This window comes from Thalassophryne amazonica, chromosome 2 (assembly GCF_902500255.1).
Source record: "Thalassophryne amazonica chromosome 2, fThaAma1.1, whole genome shotgun sequence".
NCBI lineage: Eukaryota > Metazoa > Chordata > Actinopteri > Batrachoidiformes > Batrachoididae > Thalassophryne > Thalassophryne amazonica.
In genome coordinates, this window is record NC_047104.1 from 93,771,709 (window position 1) to 93,790,156 (window position 18,448).

The window sequence follows — 18,448 nt, forward strand, 5'->3', positions numbered from 1 at the left end:
TCAGCCACAGTTGTTTTCTGTTGATCAAGTAATGAAAATAGCCCCCCCCCCAATGCACTCCTGTGGCATTTTTAGTTGATCCAGTAGGTTTCTACATAGAGGTTTTTTTTTTGCAGCTGGACACACTACAACATGGTGTGACACATTACAGGACTTGGAGTGCCACAATAACAATATACAGCATCATACCACAGCTTGGCCAGTCTGACAGGGTTTGCTAAGATTATTTTATAAATTCACATTACTGTGATTATTACTTATGACCAAGTAAGTTCTCACATACCAAGAAAATGACACCAAATCAAATTCCCTGTATGTGAGAACGTACTTGTCAATAAATTTGATTCTGTTAAGGGTGGGTCAAACACACAGGAAATAACCTGCTTTATATCACTGTACTGGTGAGTAAAGTTGACAGCAAGCTTCTAGTAAATGATGTGTGACTGTGATAAAATTAGCTGGGGCAAAATGTCCACTTACATGTTTTTTTTTTTTTTAAAAAAGAGTCTTCTGGGAGTCTTAGAAGAAAGGACTTAAGTTTCATAATGTTGCAGGTTGAACATCTGCATTTGTGTTAAACTAACTGCATCCCGAGCAATACAATATATGAACAAGAATAAATGGATATGAAGAATGACCCTGAAAAAATGAAGTAGATATGTCTACAGGAAATGATGCTTAAAGACGGTGTAGCATTTTGCAGTTAGAAACATTTTAACATAGGCTCCAGCCCACCGCAACCCTTAAATGGAGTAAGCGGTTGATGATGAGTGAGTGTATACTTCAACAATAGGAACTCATGTTGTCACATGCTTTCATTTTTATTGTTTAAAAGCAAACTTCCTTTCACATAGTGTAGTCAATTATTATTGGTACTTGAAAAAAAATGTTTTAGCAATTTCAAAAACACTATATTACAAATAATACACAACATGAAGCCTTCTCTTCTGAGAGAATAACACTATAATACAAATAATACACAACATGAAGCCTTCTCTTCTGAGAGAATATTCAACAATGTTAGATTTAATAAAAAAAATAAAAAAATAAAAATTTACTCATAAATTCCAAAAGAATGACATCCCAGTAGTCAGACACTGTGCTTTAGTACAAACTAAAAATTTTGCACAGATATTCACAGCAGGGCAGCAGTGGCTTACTGTTGCCTCACTGTAGGAAGGTCCCAGATTCACTTCAACCTGGTCCTTTCTGTGTGAAGTTTGCAAGTTCTCCGGTGACTCCAAATTGATTGCTGGTGTGTGTGAGAAAATGTTTGTCTATGTGTGCCAGGCCTGTGATAGACTGGTGGCCTATCCATGGTGTACCCCACCTCTTGCCCTGCAATTGGCCCAATAGTCTCCAGCCCTCTGTAACCACTGATTGGAGTAAGCTGGTATAGAAAATGAATGAATACTTACAGCTCAGTAAACAATGCCATGCTTACATAAGCAAATGCAGCTTTTGCTTGATAATTTCTGAGTTCATGGTCCACAAGAAATCTGTCAATCTTCCTGCAAGCAGCTCCTCCATAGGAACAAACTGTAGGACCTGCCTGTCGCATCCGGACAACGAATTTTCAACAGCATCCTTCTCTTTGCTCAGCAACTGGTCCATGCAGCTATAGACGTCCGTAAGAACTGGGAGTATTCGGGCAGCAGAGTCCGGACAGAAGCCCACACAGACGAGCACTGCCCCAACTGCACATGACGGAGGCGGACACCTGAATGTCACCGTGCGAAAAGATGCATGCAGGCAGAGTACAACTGCTGCAGTGATGCGTGTGAGTGCAGAAAACAGTGGTAGCAACAGGGCATCCCCAGAACTGAGGTTCTGCAGGGAGTACACAACACATCCCAGCAGCGTCTGCTGGTACAGCCGCTCCCCATCTTGCAGTGTAGCACAGCCACTTCCTGGAAATGAAGGTTCTGCACAAAACGTTAAGACTAAATCCCCAATTTGACCCTCGCAGACACCCCACACGGAGCGACTGCCAAACACCAGACACCTCTTCTCTTTGTTGCTTTCATTGTGGTTTGAAGCACTGATGGAGCAAAGATCTGTTACGTCTGACATGATGGAGGCTGCACTTATGACAAGGCAAGAGTCACAGGGAGGAATTTCAGTCCAGACTACCTCTGTGCTCACCAGGGCTTCATTCAAGTGGTTCAATATTCCTCCTTCACAGAACGAAGAGTTCCTGACTGCAGAGAGCGCAGCACCAACAACAACATACCAGGAATCCACATGACAATCAACCCAAGGTCCTTCTAGGAAACAACCTGGCCTACTGGCCTCAGTGCAGTGTTGTTGTATCCAGGTAGCATGACAGCCCCTCTCAACACGTGCCTTCCAGCTCAAGGTCTGCAGTTCTTTCCTCTGATTGAAGGAACCAGTTTGGTGCTTCTGTCCCAGAAGTCTCCCTGCTGAGACTCTGCAACAGGCAGGAGTCACTGTGTTACGAGAAAGCCATCGGCTTCGTGGGAGAAAGGTCACCTGCAGACAGAAATAATCAACTTCAATTTCAGCACATTTCGAACCAGCTAAAACTAAACAGAAGATGAAGGCTGTGCTTGAATGAAATGGACTCAACAAATTAAGTGCAACGTTTTAAGCTTTTTGACTGCAGTTAAGACTCAATAAAAAAAAAATCCATTAATATTAATGTGGCATTCTAATCTCCATCAATCATTTCTAACTCAGCTTCTCATTAGACCTCTCCCAAAATGATGCATCTAGCATTGTTGTTCAATATTAAAACTGAATATATATGTGTGTGTGTGTGAGAGAGAGAGAGAGAGTGAATGAATAACGTTAAATATATCATTACTTTCACGTGAAGCAATTAAAGTGTTTTTTTTTTTATGCGTGTAGTCTTACTAGTGTTTGTCATTAAATAAAAGAATTCATAAGCAACTCAAACCACTAGATTCAAATCTGGATCTGGACTAAACTGCACATATTAATATTCCATTGTGGGACATACACACCAAAGAACTTTCATGAATACTGACGTATTATACAAAGTGAAATTGGCAAAAACATTCAGAAAGTGCCCTGTTGTTCAATGGATCCAGGGTCCAGCTCAAAATGTGGGTCAGTCTCAAGATGTAGACCTGTCACAATAATAAATTTTGCTGGATAATATACTGCCCAAGACAATATCACAATAATTGATAATATCACAAGATTGTCAACATTATTTTAAGACCATTTTGTGCCACTGATATGATATAGCATAATATTGAATGAATAAATAAATTATTTTGGACATTCCAACAAAAGTGACCAGAATATCAAATTAACATATATACTCAGCAAAAATATAAACGCAACACTTTTGGTTTTGCTCCCATTTTGTATGAGATGAACTCAAAGATCTAAAACTTTTTCCACATACACAATATCACCATTTCTCTCAAATATTGTTCACAAACCAGTCTAAATCTGTGATAGTGAGCACTTCTCCTTTGCTGAGATAATCCATCCCACCTCACAGGTGTGCCATACCAAGATGCTGATTAGACACCATGATTAGTGCACAGGTGTGCCTTAGACTGCCCACAATAAAAGGCCACTCTGAAAGGTGCAGTTTTGTTTTATTGGGGGGATACCAGTCAGTATCTGGTGTGACCACCATTTGCCTCATGCAGTGCAACACATCTCCTTCGCATCATCCGTGAAGAGAACACCTCTCCAACGTGCCAAACGCCAGCGAATGTGAGCATTTGCCCACTCAAGTCGGTTACGACGACGAACTGGAGTCAGGTCAAGACCCCGATGAGGACGACGAGCATGCAGATGAGCTTCCCTGAGATGGTTTCTGACAGTTTGTGCAGAAATTCTTTGGTTATGCAAATCGATTGTTCCAGCAGCTGTCCGAGTGGCTGGTCTCAGACGATCTTGGAGGTGAACATGCTGGATGTGGAGGTCCTGGGCTGGTGTGGTTACACGTGGTCTGCGGTTGAGAGGCTGGTTGGATGTACTGCCAAATTCTCTGAAACGACTTTGGAGACGGCTTATGGTAGAGACATGAACATTCAATACACGAGCAACAGCTCTGGTTGACATTCCTGCTGTCAGCATGCCAATTTCACACTCCCTCAAATCTTGCGACATCTGTGGCATTGTGCTGTGTGATAAAACTGCACCTTTCAGAGTGGCCTTTTATTGTGGGCAGTCTAAGGCACACCTGTGCACTAATCATGGTGTCTAATCAGCATCTTGGTATGGCACACCTGTGAGGTGGGATGGATTATCTCAGCAAAGGAGAAGTGCTCACTATCACAGATTTAGACTGGGTTGTGAACAATATTTGAGAGAAATGGTGATATTGTGTATGTGGAAAAAGTTTTAGATCTTTGAGTTCATCTCATACAAAATGGGAGCAAAACCAAAAGTGTTGCGTTTATATTTTTGTTGAGTGTATAAACCTATTCCTCAGTGTTAATACAAACACAACATCACATATACGTATACGAATATGACTGCAACAAAAATACAAATTAAATTATACAGATAATACAAGCATAGCCATTTGCTGCGCACACACACCACATAATTAGTGAATATGTCTAAAAAAAAGGGGTAGAAACATATGGTAGAAGAGGAAGAATTTATCTAAACCTATCCCGTCATTTAGAACTAATTATGACAGTCATCCTGTTTCAAGTTAGTCATGCGAGTTTGCAAAGCTATCATTCATCTAGTGTACACATTTAGGTTTTATACATACATACATAAAATGGTATGTATGTATGTATGTATGCACGCATGGGTATACACACACACACACTTTCATACCAAATACATTTTAAGCCCAACTCTACCGTAGTCCAGTGTATGTGCAAACCAGTATAGATTTCCAACTCAAAATAACATTCCAACCACAGTACAACTCCATCCAGAGGTAGTCATACACTAGTACACATTCTCACCCTTATACAAACACACCCACACACATTGTTTGAATATCTGTACTGTTCACCTTCCCTCCTCATTCCTGTACCTATTAATAATATCTAGTTTGGGCCTTCACACCGGGTGCGACCAGACACCACAAATTCACGTGGCGACGGATGCGCCACCATCGCCCGGTGTGTTGCTCTGCTTTCGCTGCGAAAATTTGCCTCAGTGCGTCATCAAATAGGAGGAGCTTCCGCCGGCTCCGGTTGTCAGTCAAGTTAACATGACGGACCTTGATCACACGGAGCGAGTTGTTGTGGAAAGCTGAGATGTTCCCAATTCGGGGAGTACCATTATTTGCTGCAGGAGCAGTGTCTGCATGACGGCCGCTTTCAGCCCTGTGCCTCCGTCCTGACACGCGAACTCCTCCGCACGTCTTTTCATGCCGAAAAAGTGCTGATGTCAAACTCTTCTGCCATTTCTGTGGTAGTCAGACGACGTCCCGGATCAACAAAGAGTTTACTTTGGAAATGAACGGCACATTCCACTGTTACAGGAGTTTTTTGTCATGAAAAGACGTGCAGAGGAATTCGTGCGTCGGGACGGAGGCGCAGGGCAACAAAAAGCAACGCCGTGATCAAGCCTCACAGGACATGTTGTGGCATGTCCAGCTCGTCCACAATTTCTCAGATAGTCACACGACTGAAAAGCCACCGAAAGTCGTCTGAATCTTCCGAATGGTGCAAGAGCTGGGCATGTTAGGGCTTGTCCTGCGAGACCAACACGGAGGTGCTTTCATCCCGCGCCATGACTGGCTCCGTGGCGAATTTCTCCGCTCCTCTTTCCATTACAAAAACTCCTATAACAGTGGAATGTGCCAAAAAAGTGCTATGTCCAGCTGTCTTGCCATTTCTCTGGTAGTCAGACGATGTCCCGGATCAACAAAGCGTTCACTTTGGAAATTATCTGGTTGTTTGAGCCTGTCGATCGCCATTCAGTGCGCGGCGCGCCATCCGCCGCTGTGGGCCATCTTTAATCCAGTTGTAATTGTCCTTAATCTGTGTGATCCCAATAAGATCTTCACTGAAAGCCATCTGAATTTTCCAAATGGTTTCCACTTGGCTGTCTCTCACACTTTCTGAAAAAATTTTGATGAAGCAAAGCGGCAGTCGATCAGCCAATTTCCTGACAATGAAAATCCGACGAGGGGGCTGGACCACTCCTCCCACAAGGCATGCTCACAGGCGAATGACGCAACCGACAGGCGTGAAAAAACTCACGCATGCACACGAAGGTTCAAGCTTGGCTGATGCAATCACACATGGTTCAACTCCATATAGTTTTTGCAAAAAATAAAAAAGGTCCGTTACTTTTCTAACAGACCTCGTATGTTATTACGGAAAACGTCACAGGAAAATCAAACACTTTCATGGGCAACTTCGACTAGGATGTTGTATGTTATTGTAGAACTTTGTAAGGTAACCTTAACTTTGTAAAATAAAGTATCTCTTGGTTCATATTTGACTTTCCAAAGCTTTTGTTATCTAAATGACTTACAAGTTGAAATACACATATCCAGCTGGTAATGTGTATATATATGTATATACGGGGTGGGCGTTTGTAAGCTTTGCTTCTGCTCACCCCCTTTTTGGTCACACATGTCAGTGTGGAATTGTCTTGTGTATCAGTTTTTGTTATTGTCGAGTTTGTGTGCCAAAATAAATAATAAATTCAATTCAATAAAAAAAAAAATTGGCTTTGAGGCCTCCAACACTGATGCTTTGCATTCCATGTCAACTGTGCCTATTTATGTGCTGAGCAGTACATCCAGCATCTGGTTTGGCAATCACCATTAGAAGGTTGCCAAAACACTATTAATAATCAACCACCATTAATAAACACCTTCAATGAAAGTCACATGACTTCACAAGTTCCACAACCCTTATAAAAATGTTGTTTTTACATACTGCTGTAAATTTGTACACAAAGTATAAAAATTCCATGAGTAACAAATTTATTCTTGTTAAAGGAAAAGAAAACCCACTGATAATTTACAATTGGGTTGGTAGATTATGATATTGAGAGCCCATATGAAAAGTTGTAGGCATGTGTGATCATTTATGCTAAACTTACGAGCGTTTTTCTATGGCTGGTCTAAAGCCACCAGCGATGTGTGACGTCACATGGGCACAAAGGTTCACAACTCCACTAGTGTCGCTCTTCAGTATAGAATGGGAAAAGCACGTAAGCATCAATCAACATCCCGGATCAGTATCTGGTTCTGATACCGATGTAATTCACGGATCAGAATTTCCCGTTCCAACCTGCAGGATTTTCCGATACGGGAGAGAAACCATGTCTGTGAAATCTCTCTCGTGCTGCCTGCTGTCTGTTCTCTGGTGTTTACTGCTGAATGGCAGGAGGAGGGGAAGTGGGAAGTTTCTGCACTGAAGGCAAGCCGTTTCTTCCGCGAGCCTGCACCAGAGACGAGTTTTAATCCTCTGGTAATGGCAAATTTCCGCCCGGCTCTCAGGTTAAAATGGTCTGTGCCGCAGAGCACGGATTTTCCAAAAAATGAACTGAATTGTTACTTAGGGCTGGGTATCAATCAAAAGTTTTCGATAACGGTACCAATACTGATAACTTCACTTCGATATCGGTTCCTGAACGATACTTTTTCTACCAATTTTATATCAATTCTAACAAAATGAAAATTACATTACACATAATACAAATCTTGAGTTTTACTTTCCAGCAATTTTCCACTCCAAGCAGTATTCTTAAAGAAAAAATAAACAACTAATTTCCAGTGCAAAAGAACACTTGAAAACACTGTAGTTTTGTCATAAGCATTTCCTTTCAGACATTTTGGCAAGAATGTCACTCCATACCTCTGAGCTGAGCTCAGCCATCTGCTGCATGCCAGAGCAGGACGTCTCATTTTGGGAGGAAAAAACATTCTGATCGATTGCAGTTTATTGTTTGCATTACAACGGTTGGAAAGAGGTGTCATTTGATTTAAACGGCGATTCGCTTTGAAGTTATTAATTCTGGCCGGACTCTATCGTTCTAACTTGACTTGACAGAGAGCTGCGCAGCATTTGAAGCTGTGAGAACAGAACGGAGGACGATTCTCGTTTCTTTCTCGCAAAAAGACAGGAGTCCCAGTTAGTGACTTTAATCTGCACAAAAGTGACTCACGATTGACATATCAATCAATTAATGACTCAGAGGTGTTAAGAATCGGATTTGCGCTTCTGAAAAGCAGCGAAGCAAAGAACCATTGAAGCGGCGGATCAAAGCAATGCACGTATTAAGTTGCAGTAAGTAGCAGTCACTGGTACTCTCAGAAGAAGCGGAGTCCGGTGGTGGAGATTTTGAATCAAGTTGCTCGTGCTCTGTAACATCCACAGGCAGACTTGAATGCTGAGAGGAGGATGGCTGCAGACCGCTCTTCTTGCACGTGATTAACCTCTGGGTTCCGAAACTTGGCAGCGAAAGACAAGGCATGTTTTGATACTCGGTACTACCGAAGCATTTTGGTCGGTGCCACAAAAGAACCGAAGTTCGGTACCCAGCCCCAATGTTACTGAAAATCAGCCGCTTCAATGTCCCAAGGCTGTGAAATGCACAGCTGAGGAGGATAGCAGAACAGAGATTCACTTTCTCTCCACTGAACGGGAAAGCCAACAAAAGCCTTCAGTGCTTATCCAGAGTTACTCCCATGAGCGCCGCTGATGATACATTTAGAAATTTAGTCTATTTTACAGTTGAAAGGCTTCGTGCTTGCACAGCAGGAAAAAAGCGAGCAAGGGAGAGATAGAGAGTGGAAGAGTGGGAGAGAGAGGAAGAGAGAGACAGCGAGAGACTTTTACATCAGCATGTGTTCACCATCTGTACCTTTCTGTGCTCATGCTACGTCGCAGCAGTGCCTCATGCGATCTGGGGTTTTTTTTCTGATTGGTTAAAATTGTGTCAATGGCAGCATTTATGAAATTGTCTAATTCTGCTTAAATGCCGGCTTTCGAGGCCGATATTTCAGTTGTAAGAGCTCCTTATTTTAATTGATACGCATCAATCATTAGTTTATAGCACAGTCTATCTTCCCAGCTGTATTTTATCAGTGGGTTTTCTTTTTCTTTAAGTTTTGAAACACAGTTGAGTCTAAAGCAATGGTTGAGTTTTGTAAGAAAAACAAGCCAAAAAAATGTCAGTAGACCAAACTGCCTGAAAACAATTAGACGCCAAGTTTGGAGGCCACCATTAAAATGCGACAGATCTAGACTATTACATGTTGCTTTTTTTGCGCAAAATTTTGACTGAACTCAAGTAGAGTCAACAAGACACTAAGAGCTTCAGACAATCAAAAACAGAAAAATTTGGCTCTCTTTTGTTTGATACTACATTTAATAAAGCGTCGCCACAGTTTCAAGAGAAAGTGTTACTTCATTAACTCACCATGCAATGAATATTTACAATACATTAGCTAAGGAAGATGTATTTAACTGTTCAAAACGAATTATGCAATGTTATTACAACAAGAACAAATTTACACAAGAGTGACTAAAACAGGTCATCTTCCCGATCTACAGGATAGACCTACCTTGAAGCGCTGCAGATATTCCTGAGCTGTAAAATCCCTGATGAAGTCGAGTCGCTGCCTCTGCTCTGTGCTCATGCTTTCAAACAGTTGCAAGTTTTCTCTAATAGTCTTCACCTGCAGCGTGTGAAAGTAGGAACATACCTCCTCATGTTGTTTCAGAAATGACTGTGGAATGACAAAACTTGGGAAAAGTGCCTCTCGATCAGCCAGACTTGCGCCATAGTTCCGAATCAGTTTTGATAGCAGGGGCCTCACAGCTTCCTTACCCTCATAGTGTAGACACACAACGTAGACTTCAGAGTTTCCTGCTTTGCTGGTGGCTGGTTTAAAGACACTGACAGAGTGAAAACAGCAGTTCAGGAGGTAGAGCAAACAGACGGATGAGTGTTCATACAGAGTGAACATTTTGAGAACGAACGAGCCGCCCAGGCTCAGCAGAAGCAGTGCAGCAGTGACCTCGCAATAATGCAGAGATGCCACCAGAGTCTCCTGCTTGTCTGGGTTTTCCTGGCAGTCAATACTACCATCCGCTGTCACCAAATCAACATGAGGCATATTAGTCACAAATACCTGTAGTTCCAGCAAGTGTTTCTGAATCATGATATCGCCCGTGTTGTCTGAGCCAAAGAACCACCATGGCAGTGTGTTTGCAATTAACCGATCATCTGCAATGGTGCTGCTCCCACTGTTGGCCTCATGGTAAGGGTTCAGAGTATTGGCGGCCCAACTCCAGTCACAGTAACGTGTAGATTCACTATTTTTGATGAAGTGGTTTAGAGCAGTTATAAAAGCCCCTGGAGCTTCACACAAATGAACAGTGTTCAGCTCACCACATTGAAGTGCTTCCTCTGGAAGAAGGTTGAAATTTCCAAGTATCTCGTAGAACTTGCACCAGGCCTGAGTACAGATCTCTGCATTGGCAGCAGAACGTACAGTAGCAATAACCTTCCCAGCACGATTGGTGGAGTTGGTGTGCTGATGCCAGATCTGGACATTCTTGTCACTAAGCTGGTTCTTCACAGCATTCAGAGAGAGCTTCAGGGCCTGCAGAGGGCAGTGTTCCTTCGTAGGGTATCTGAGAGCATCATTTGGATTGGGGATACACCACTCCCCATTTGACGGTTTGGAGTAGTTTCGAACTTTACAAAAAAGATCTCTGATCTCAGTTGCAATCTCAGGGTCCAATGCCGCCATGTCATTGCCCTGCTGCAGCCTGTTGGTTTTCCTCCTAGCTCCATTTCTCCCATTCATCCTCCTCTTGAAATCCCTGTAGAACAAGGGAAGTTAGAAAGGCAAGACTTCTCCTTTGATGTGACTCAGATTTACATTTAATGACAATACTGACTATAATTACCATGCCATGCCTGAAAATGTTTTGACCCAGTTTACCCAAAACATTTATAACTTTCCAATTTGTGTAATGGCAGCATTTTTGTGAACGTTGACATCCATCTTCATTTAAAAAACATTCTCTGATGTGTAACAGACTGTCCAACTGTGTAACTTTGTAATGCTCAAAGCTTGTACAATCAAGTTAAAACCGAGGGTTACCTTCCAATGTACACACAGTATAAAAGCTTCAGTAAGGGTTTGAGCTGTAACTTGAGAAAGTGTCATGCCAAAAACAAAAGAAACCTGTTTAAAATGGAAGAAAAAAAAAAAAAAAAAAAAAAAAAAAAAAAAAATTGTTGATGCTCACAAAGCAGGACTTGTCAGATGAGACTAAGCTAGAGCTCTTTGGCCATAGAGACGTTGCTTATGTTTGGAGGCCCGGTCACACAGCATACAGTGATTCCTGAATGAATGCAAAAAAGTAAAAAGTCACAAATCATTGAGAAAAAGGTGGACAAACGAGCTTTACCGAATAGCATGCAACTTAAGAGCGCAAAAGGGGCGAAAGAGGTAAAACACTAAACCGAAGCTAACATTGATCTCGACACTTTAAACGAAACACATCTGGAGCCACTGCTGGAGCAGTGTGTATCTGCATTTCTGCGTTCCAGGACTCGGTGCTGGGAGGGGGCTCAGCTGCAAACAGAAGCGCTCTGTCTTGCTCCTATTAAAAAAAAATGAATAGCTAATGCCGTCTCTCTTTGCCTTTTTTTCCCAAAACCCTGTTGTTTCTGATCACCTCACGCACGCACAGGCGCTGTATACGTGAATCAGACACACACACGCACGCGCACGCTTCACCTTCTCTCCAGCTGATCACACTGGCTGATCGCGGACCTGCAAAGCCTCCCTGCTGGAAACAAATACACAGCCATCAACCATCGTGTCGGCCCTCAGCAGCTCCACGGAAACAAACAAGGCTGATCATGCTCCTACAAAGCCCTCTCGCTGCGAACAAATACACAATGATAAAGGATCACTTCCTCAATACTTTTGAACTGTCAGATGCTGAAAGGGCCCACAGGCATTTCTCTCTGCACAGGCTGGAGGACAGCAAGCCCTTCAGAGTTCATGGACAGAATGCTTCAGCTCCGGCCCGGCTTTTTGTGCAGCTACTTTCTCCTCTGGTGCGCACAGCGCTGGAACAACACCACGATCACGGACTGCTGTGCACTGGTGGAGAGGCTGACAAATTCTTCCTGGCCGGCCAGCACCACGGCATGACCGCGCCAGCACTCGCCACACCAGCTCTGCCGCAGAGGAGCTGCAGCTCCTCCACAAAAGCGCTCACAAACCGGCTTCTGTACTGTGTGAAAACTCAGCTGGTTGAACGAAGTCAACCTAAACGCTGTTACATAAACTAAGCAAATGGCAAAAAAATGTCAAGAACAACAGCAAAACGAAATACAGATAAACTGAGGTTTTCAGCGGCATTTGTCAAAATTTTTCAACAGTTTAAAAATCCTGCTAAGCGCCAGCTGCAGGAACAAAGCTGCACAAAGGTTAAACGATACCAACAAAAGTCAACGAAAGTCCACATTTCTTGTTTTGTTTAGGCTTCATTGCCCTTCACTAAGTGCCATGTGACCGGGCCTTGGAGAAAAAACAAATAAACAAAAAATAAAGCCAAGGTAAGTGAAACAAAACTTTGGTTCCCCACAAGTCCGCTTAGTCCTTACAAACCATTTCAAAGGAGACTGATACCATGAGTAACAGTTATGTTACAAAAATATTAATTTTTATACAACAATGTCTACAGTAAAACACTGTGTCTAATGCATCTTTTAAAAACATCCATTCATAAATTAATAAATTATATATCAACCTTTTTTCTTTACAAATTTACTGTAATAACACAATAACAACACACCTCAACTGATTCGCCCAAGCAGCTCATATCAGCCAAGCTGCTTGGACACACTTTCACATTCATTTGAATGGGACACAGTGTCCAAACATTTGACTGGTAGTGTGTGTATACATACGAGGTCTGTTAGAAAACTATCCGACCTTTTTATTTTTTGCAAAAACTATATGGATTTGAATCATGTGCGCTTGCATCAGCCAAGCTTGAACCTTCGTGTGCATGCGTGAGTTTTTTCACGCCTGTCGGTTGCGTCATTCACCTGTGAGCAGTCTGAGTGAACAGTGGTCCTCCCCCCTCGTCGGATTTTCATTGCGAGGAAAATGTCTGAACGATTGGGAGCTTTGCTGCATCAAATTTTTCCAGAAACTGTGAGAGACAGCCAGGTGAAAACCATTCGGAAGATTCAGACGGCTTTCAGGGACGATTCTATGCTGATCACACAGATTAAGGAGTGTTACAACCGGTTTAAAGACAACGCACAATGGCGGAGGGCGCGCCGCGCTCCAAGCGGCGATGGACAGGCTGAAACGACCAGATCATTTCCAAACTGAATGCTGTGTTGATCCGGGACGTCGTCTGACTACCAGAGAAATGGCAGAAGATGTGCACATAGCACTTTTTCGCCACATTCCACTGTTACAGGAGTTTTTGTCATGAAAAGACGTGCGGAGGAATTTGCGTGTCGGGACGGAGCCGCTAATGGCGCGGGACAAAAAGCAACGCCGTGATGAAGCCTCACAGGACATGTTGTGGCATGTCCAGCTCGTCCACAATTTCTTGGATAGTCACATGACTGAAAAGCCACCGAAAGCCGTCTGAATCTTCCGAATGGTGCAAGAGCTGGGCATGTTAGAACATGTCCTGTGAGACAAACACGGAGGTGCTTTTGTCCCGCGCCATTAGCGGCTCCGTGTCAAATTCCTTCGCTCCTCTTTCCATGACAAAAACTCCTGTAACAGTGGAATGTGGCGAAAAGTGCTATGTGCACATCTTCTGCCATTTCTCTGGTAGTCAGACGACATCCCGGATCACAGTCTCTCACAGTTTCTGGAAAAATTTGATGCAGCAAAGCTCCAAATCATTCAGACATTTTCCTCGCAATGAAAATCCGACGAGGAGGGTGGACCACTGCTCACTCAAAGCCTGCTCACAGGCGAATGACGCAACCGACAGGCGTGAAAAAACTCACACATGCGCATGAAGGTTCAAGCTTGGCTGATGCAAGCGCATATGATTCAAATCCATATAGTTTTTGCAAAAAATAAAAAGGTCGGATAGTTTTCTAAGAGACCTCGTATATCATGCAACATCGAATAGATGTTTTGGATTTAACTGTGACCAAATTTTATGATGCAATTTTTCCCATGCCCCATCCCTCATCCAAACAACTATTTACCAATTTTTAAAGTTTAAATCACTTGAAAACACCATTTCAAAATGATTATTCACATCTTTTGCTGTTAGCACTTAATCAATAATTTTAAAAATCAACTAATCCCTTTATGTCATTCATGAACTAAATTATATAATTTCACTGTCTACAAACTTCAAAAAAATCACTTTCTTTTTTCTACGTCTACTTGTCTTAAATTAAATACAGTCGCTTGCCCAGTTTCAGATCAATTGCCGGTTCCGGCTCACTCCTGTAATATTTGCGCCGTCGTTTCTTGTAATCAGCGCAAATAAGCTAATACTTGGTACCAATGGAAAGGCTGATGTTTTGTCTACAAACGACCACAAGCTCGACCGGATCCAGCCATCTTTGTGATAAGCAGAGGAATCAAAAAAATCCGGTGACTGTGGTGTGCGCACTTTTTCTCACTCACTCATTCATGCAAGTGTGAAAGTGACAATCTCTAAGATGTAGCAAAGGTGAGTGTCATTGGTTCTAGAGTGGGAAAATACTTACTTACTTGGGTAGAAAATGTCAGTGTGTTATGTCTTGCTGTTAAATTGTTGCACGCATTTATCTCCGATGTGAAAATTTGCCAGTTGTGCATCACTGAAGCAGCAGCCTCGTGTCAGTACTTGTGAGTTGTGTACTTTGGGGGTCATCTCAACATCACGAATGGGCATGAATGTGGGGGCTTTTACTTTTAAATTCTGGAGAAATCTCACCTCCACACTTTTTTGCTCGTAAAAACGTATAATGGTGCCTTTCAAAACTAAGTAAATTCTCATTTAATAAGTATAATTTATATCATTTTGTGTTTAAAACACATTCTCGGGCACAGTGTGTATCATTCTGCGTTAGAAGGGCTCCAGCCAGATGCCAGGAATGCCCCCAAAGTGACACAGAGTGTCGTGATCCATAACCGGGCAAAGTGATCCATTTCCGGCAAATATTTGCACCACACATAATGCGGCTTCATACTCTAAGTAGAAGCGCTACTCAATCCAGATTTTTTTTTTTTTTGGTCTGCAGGAACACCAAACAGTAAAAGGACTAAAGAATCCTAAAATAACCAAGATCACTTTCAACAATTAAACTTATCGTTTGTTAGGCCACAATACATTAAATAATGTAACTATACGTATTATTTAATGGTGAATAATAAAGTAAAGCGACAAAAGAATGTTTGGTGTATTTTAGTTACTGTACCACAGCTAAGGGGGCTAAAGGCTAAATGACGCTTCAAAGTAGTGGTGCAAAACAGAAACGACTCAACTGTGGAGACTCAACGTATTACTACTTTTATTGGGAGGAACATTTTTGTCACAGTACCACATATACTTGAAGAAGAGTGTAAAACATAAAACATTGCACAGACACTCACCGAGCTGAACAGAAACACCAGGTCACGTGACGCAAATAGCAACTGCGCAAGCGCTGCTTCTTCTTCGTCTCCTGATGCTGATGTTGATGCTGATTCTTCTTCTTCTTCTTCTTCTTCTTCGGATTTTATTGGCGGCTTGCAAGCCAACACGGTGCAATACCGCCAACTGGTTAGGAGTGGAGCATTACTGGATTCTGATGTACGTTATACTAATGAGGATTTGTGGAGATGAGGGAGGGGAGTAAAAACAAACAAAGAAAAAAAACACCCCGGTACTAAATTCTCTTGAATAACCCTGTTTCCTTTAGATATGTCAGTACATGCCTCTAAGCAGGTGGTGTAATTGTAGAAAAGGAAAGTAATCCTTGAAGCGTTAAACTGCTCTGTCCTCGTGACATCGTCTCGTAAAATTCTTCTCTGTCTGTTATATTCTTGACACTCCAATAACACGTGCTCCACCGTCTCCCTCCTGCTGCACCTGACCGGTTTCATGTTTTCCATTGATGTTGAGAGTGTGATTTAAACCTGTGCGACCTATACGTAGTCATGTGATTATTTCTTCTTCACTGTGACTCCATCTCTCCTGCTTCCTTGATCCAACCTGTCCCCGAATTTTATATAAAAACCGACCCTTAGATTCCCTGTACCACTGCTTTTGTCATCCTCTGTTTATTTCTGTCTTCACAATTGTTTTTTCCTCAAATTTGCTAAGTGGAACAATGATTCATGTCTGATTACAGAGCTGCTTTGGCCAGCTGATCTACTGCTTCTTTACCCTCAATTCCAGAATGAGATTGAAGCCACATGAAACATATGGAAATATTCTGTTGCTGTAGCTTAAATAGGCTTTGAAAAATGTCATTGATCAGGTCTGGCCTGCAAACAGATTTGCCATTTGAGATGCTGATTAATGCTGCCATTGAAACTAAACATATGACCTGACAACTGAACTTAATCTCCTCTACCCACTACACTGCAAACAGGATCGCTAACAGTTCCACCAAAAAGACAGCTAAATGATCGAAAAGTCTTTTTACAATAGACTTACAAAACTGGGGAATATAAACTGCCGCCACCGTCTTTCCTGTGACTGGATCTTTTGATCCATCAGTAAACACATGAATCACGTCCTATATTTCACATCAAGGTATCGCTGAACTAGACCCTCCATCCCATCATACTTGCTACTGTTCTTTGTCAGTTTCTTCATCTCAAAATCTACCTGAGGCATAGGAAAGAGCCAAGGGGGAATAATAGACAATGGTACTATGCAGTTGTGTGTTAAGCTAGACAAGCCTAGTTTCTGAGCCTGAGAGTTTCCTACCCAGCCAAAACTACACTCAACAAAAATATAAACGCAACACTTTTGGTTTTGCTCCCATTTTGTATGAGATGAACTCAAAGATCTAAAACTTTTTCCACATACACAATATCACCATTTCCCTCAAATATTGTTCACAAACCAGTCTAAATTTGTGATAGTGAGCACTTCTCCTTTGCTGAGATAATCCATCCCACCTCACAGGTGTGCCATATCAAGATGCTGATTAGACACCATGATTAGTGCACAGGTGTGCCTTAGACTGCCCACAATAAAAGGCCACTCTGAAAGGTGCAGTTTTGTTTTATTGGGGGGGGGGGGGGATACCAGTCAGTATCTGGTGTGACCACCATTTGCCTCATGCAGTGCAACACATCTCCCTCGCATAGAGTTGATCAGGTTGTCAATTGTGGCCTGTGGAATGTTGGTCCACTCCTCTTCAATGGCTGTGCGAAGTTGCTGGATATTGGCAGGAACTGGTACATGCTGTCGTATACGCCGGTCCAGAGCATCCCAAACATGCTCAATGGGTGACATGTCCGGTGAGTATGCCGGCCATGCAAGAACTGGGACATTTTCAGCTTCCAAGAATTGTGTACAGATCCTTGCAGCATGGGGCCATGCATTATCCTGCTGCAACATGAGGTGATGTTCTTGGATGTATGGCACAACAATGGACCTCAGGATCTCGTCACGGTATCTCTGTGCATTCAAAATGCCATCAATAAAATGCACCTGTGTTCTTCGTCCATAACAGACGCCTGCCCATACCATAACCCCACCGCCACCATGGGCCACTCGATCCACAACATTGACATCAGAAAACCACTCACCCACACGACGCCACACACGCTGTCTGCCATCTGCCCTGAACAGTGTGAACCGGGATTCATCCGTGACTGAGAACACCTCTCCAACATGCCAAACGCCAACGAATGTGAGCATTTGCCCACTCAAGTTGGTTACGACGACGAACTGGAGTCAGGTCGAGACCCCGATGAGGACGACGAGCATGCAGATGAGCTTCCCTGAGACGGTTATTGACAGTTTGTGCAGAAATTCTTTGGTTATGCAAACCGATTGTTTCAGCAGCTGTCCGAGTGGCTGGTCTCAGACGATCTTGGAGGTGAACATGCTGGATGTGGAGGTCCTGGGCTGGTGTGGTTACACGTGGTCTGCGGTTGTGAGGCTGGTTGGATGTACTGCCAAATTCTCTGAAACACCTTTGGAGACGGCTTATGGTAGAGAAATGAACATTTAATACATGAGCAACAGCTCTGGTTGACATTCCTGCTGTCAGCATGCCAATTGCATGCTCCCTCAAATCTTGCGACATCTGTGGCATTGTGCTGTGTGATAAAACTGCACCTTTCAGAGTGGCCTTTTATTGTGGGCAGTCTAAGGCACACCTGTGCACTAATCATGGTGTCTAATCAGCATCTTGATATGGCACACCTGTGAGGTGGGATGGATTATCTCAGCAAAGGAGAAGTGCTCACTATCACAGATTTAGACTGATTTGTGAACAATATTTGAGGGAAATGGTGATATTGTGTATGTGGAAAAAGTTTTAGATCTTTGAGTTC

The 18,448-nt window shown here is 42.7% G+C and overlaps 1 protein-coding gene across 1 annotated transcript; it reads right to left on the reverse strand.

The window, feature by feature from the left end:
- Positions 1–839: 839 nt before the first annotated feature.
- On the reverse strand, positions 840–15,583 carry cmtr2 (cap methyltransferase 2). The gene is made up of 3 exons (XM_034189516.1): positions 15,542–15,583; positions 9,506–10,772; positions 840–2,493 (listed from the first exon to the last, which is right to left on the reverse strand). The coding sequence occupies exons 2-3, from the start codon at positions 10,754–10,756 to the stop codon at positions 1,441–1,443; spliced, it is 2,304 nt and encodes a 767-aa protein (XP_034045407.1). The 5' UTR covers positions 10,757–10,772; positions 15,542–15,583; the 3' UTR covers positions 840–1,440.
- Between the last annotated feature and the right edge of the window lie 2,865 nt (positions 15,584–18,448).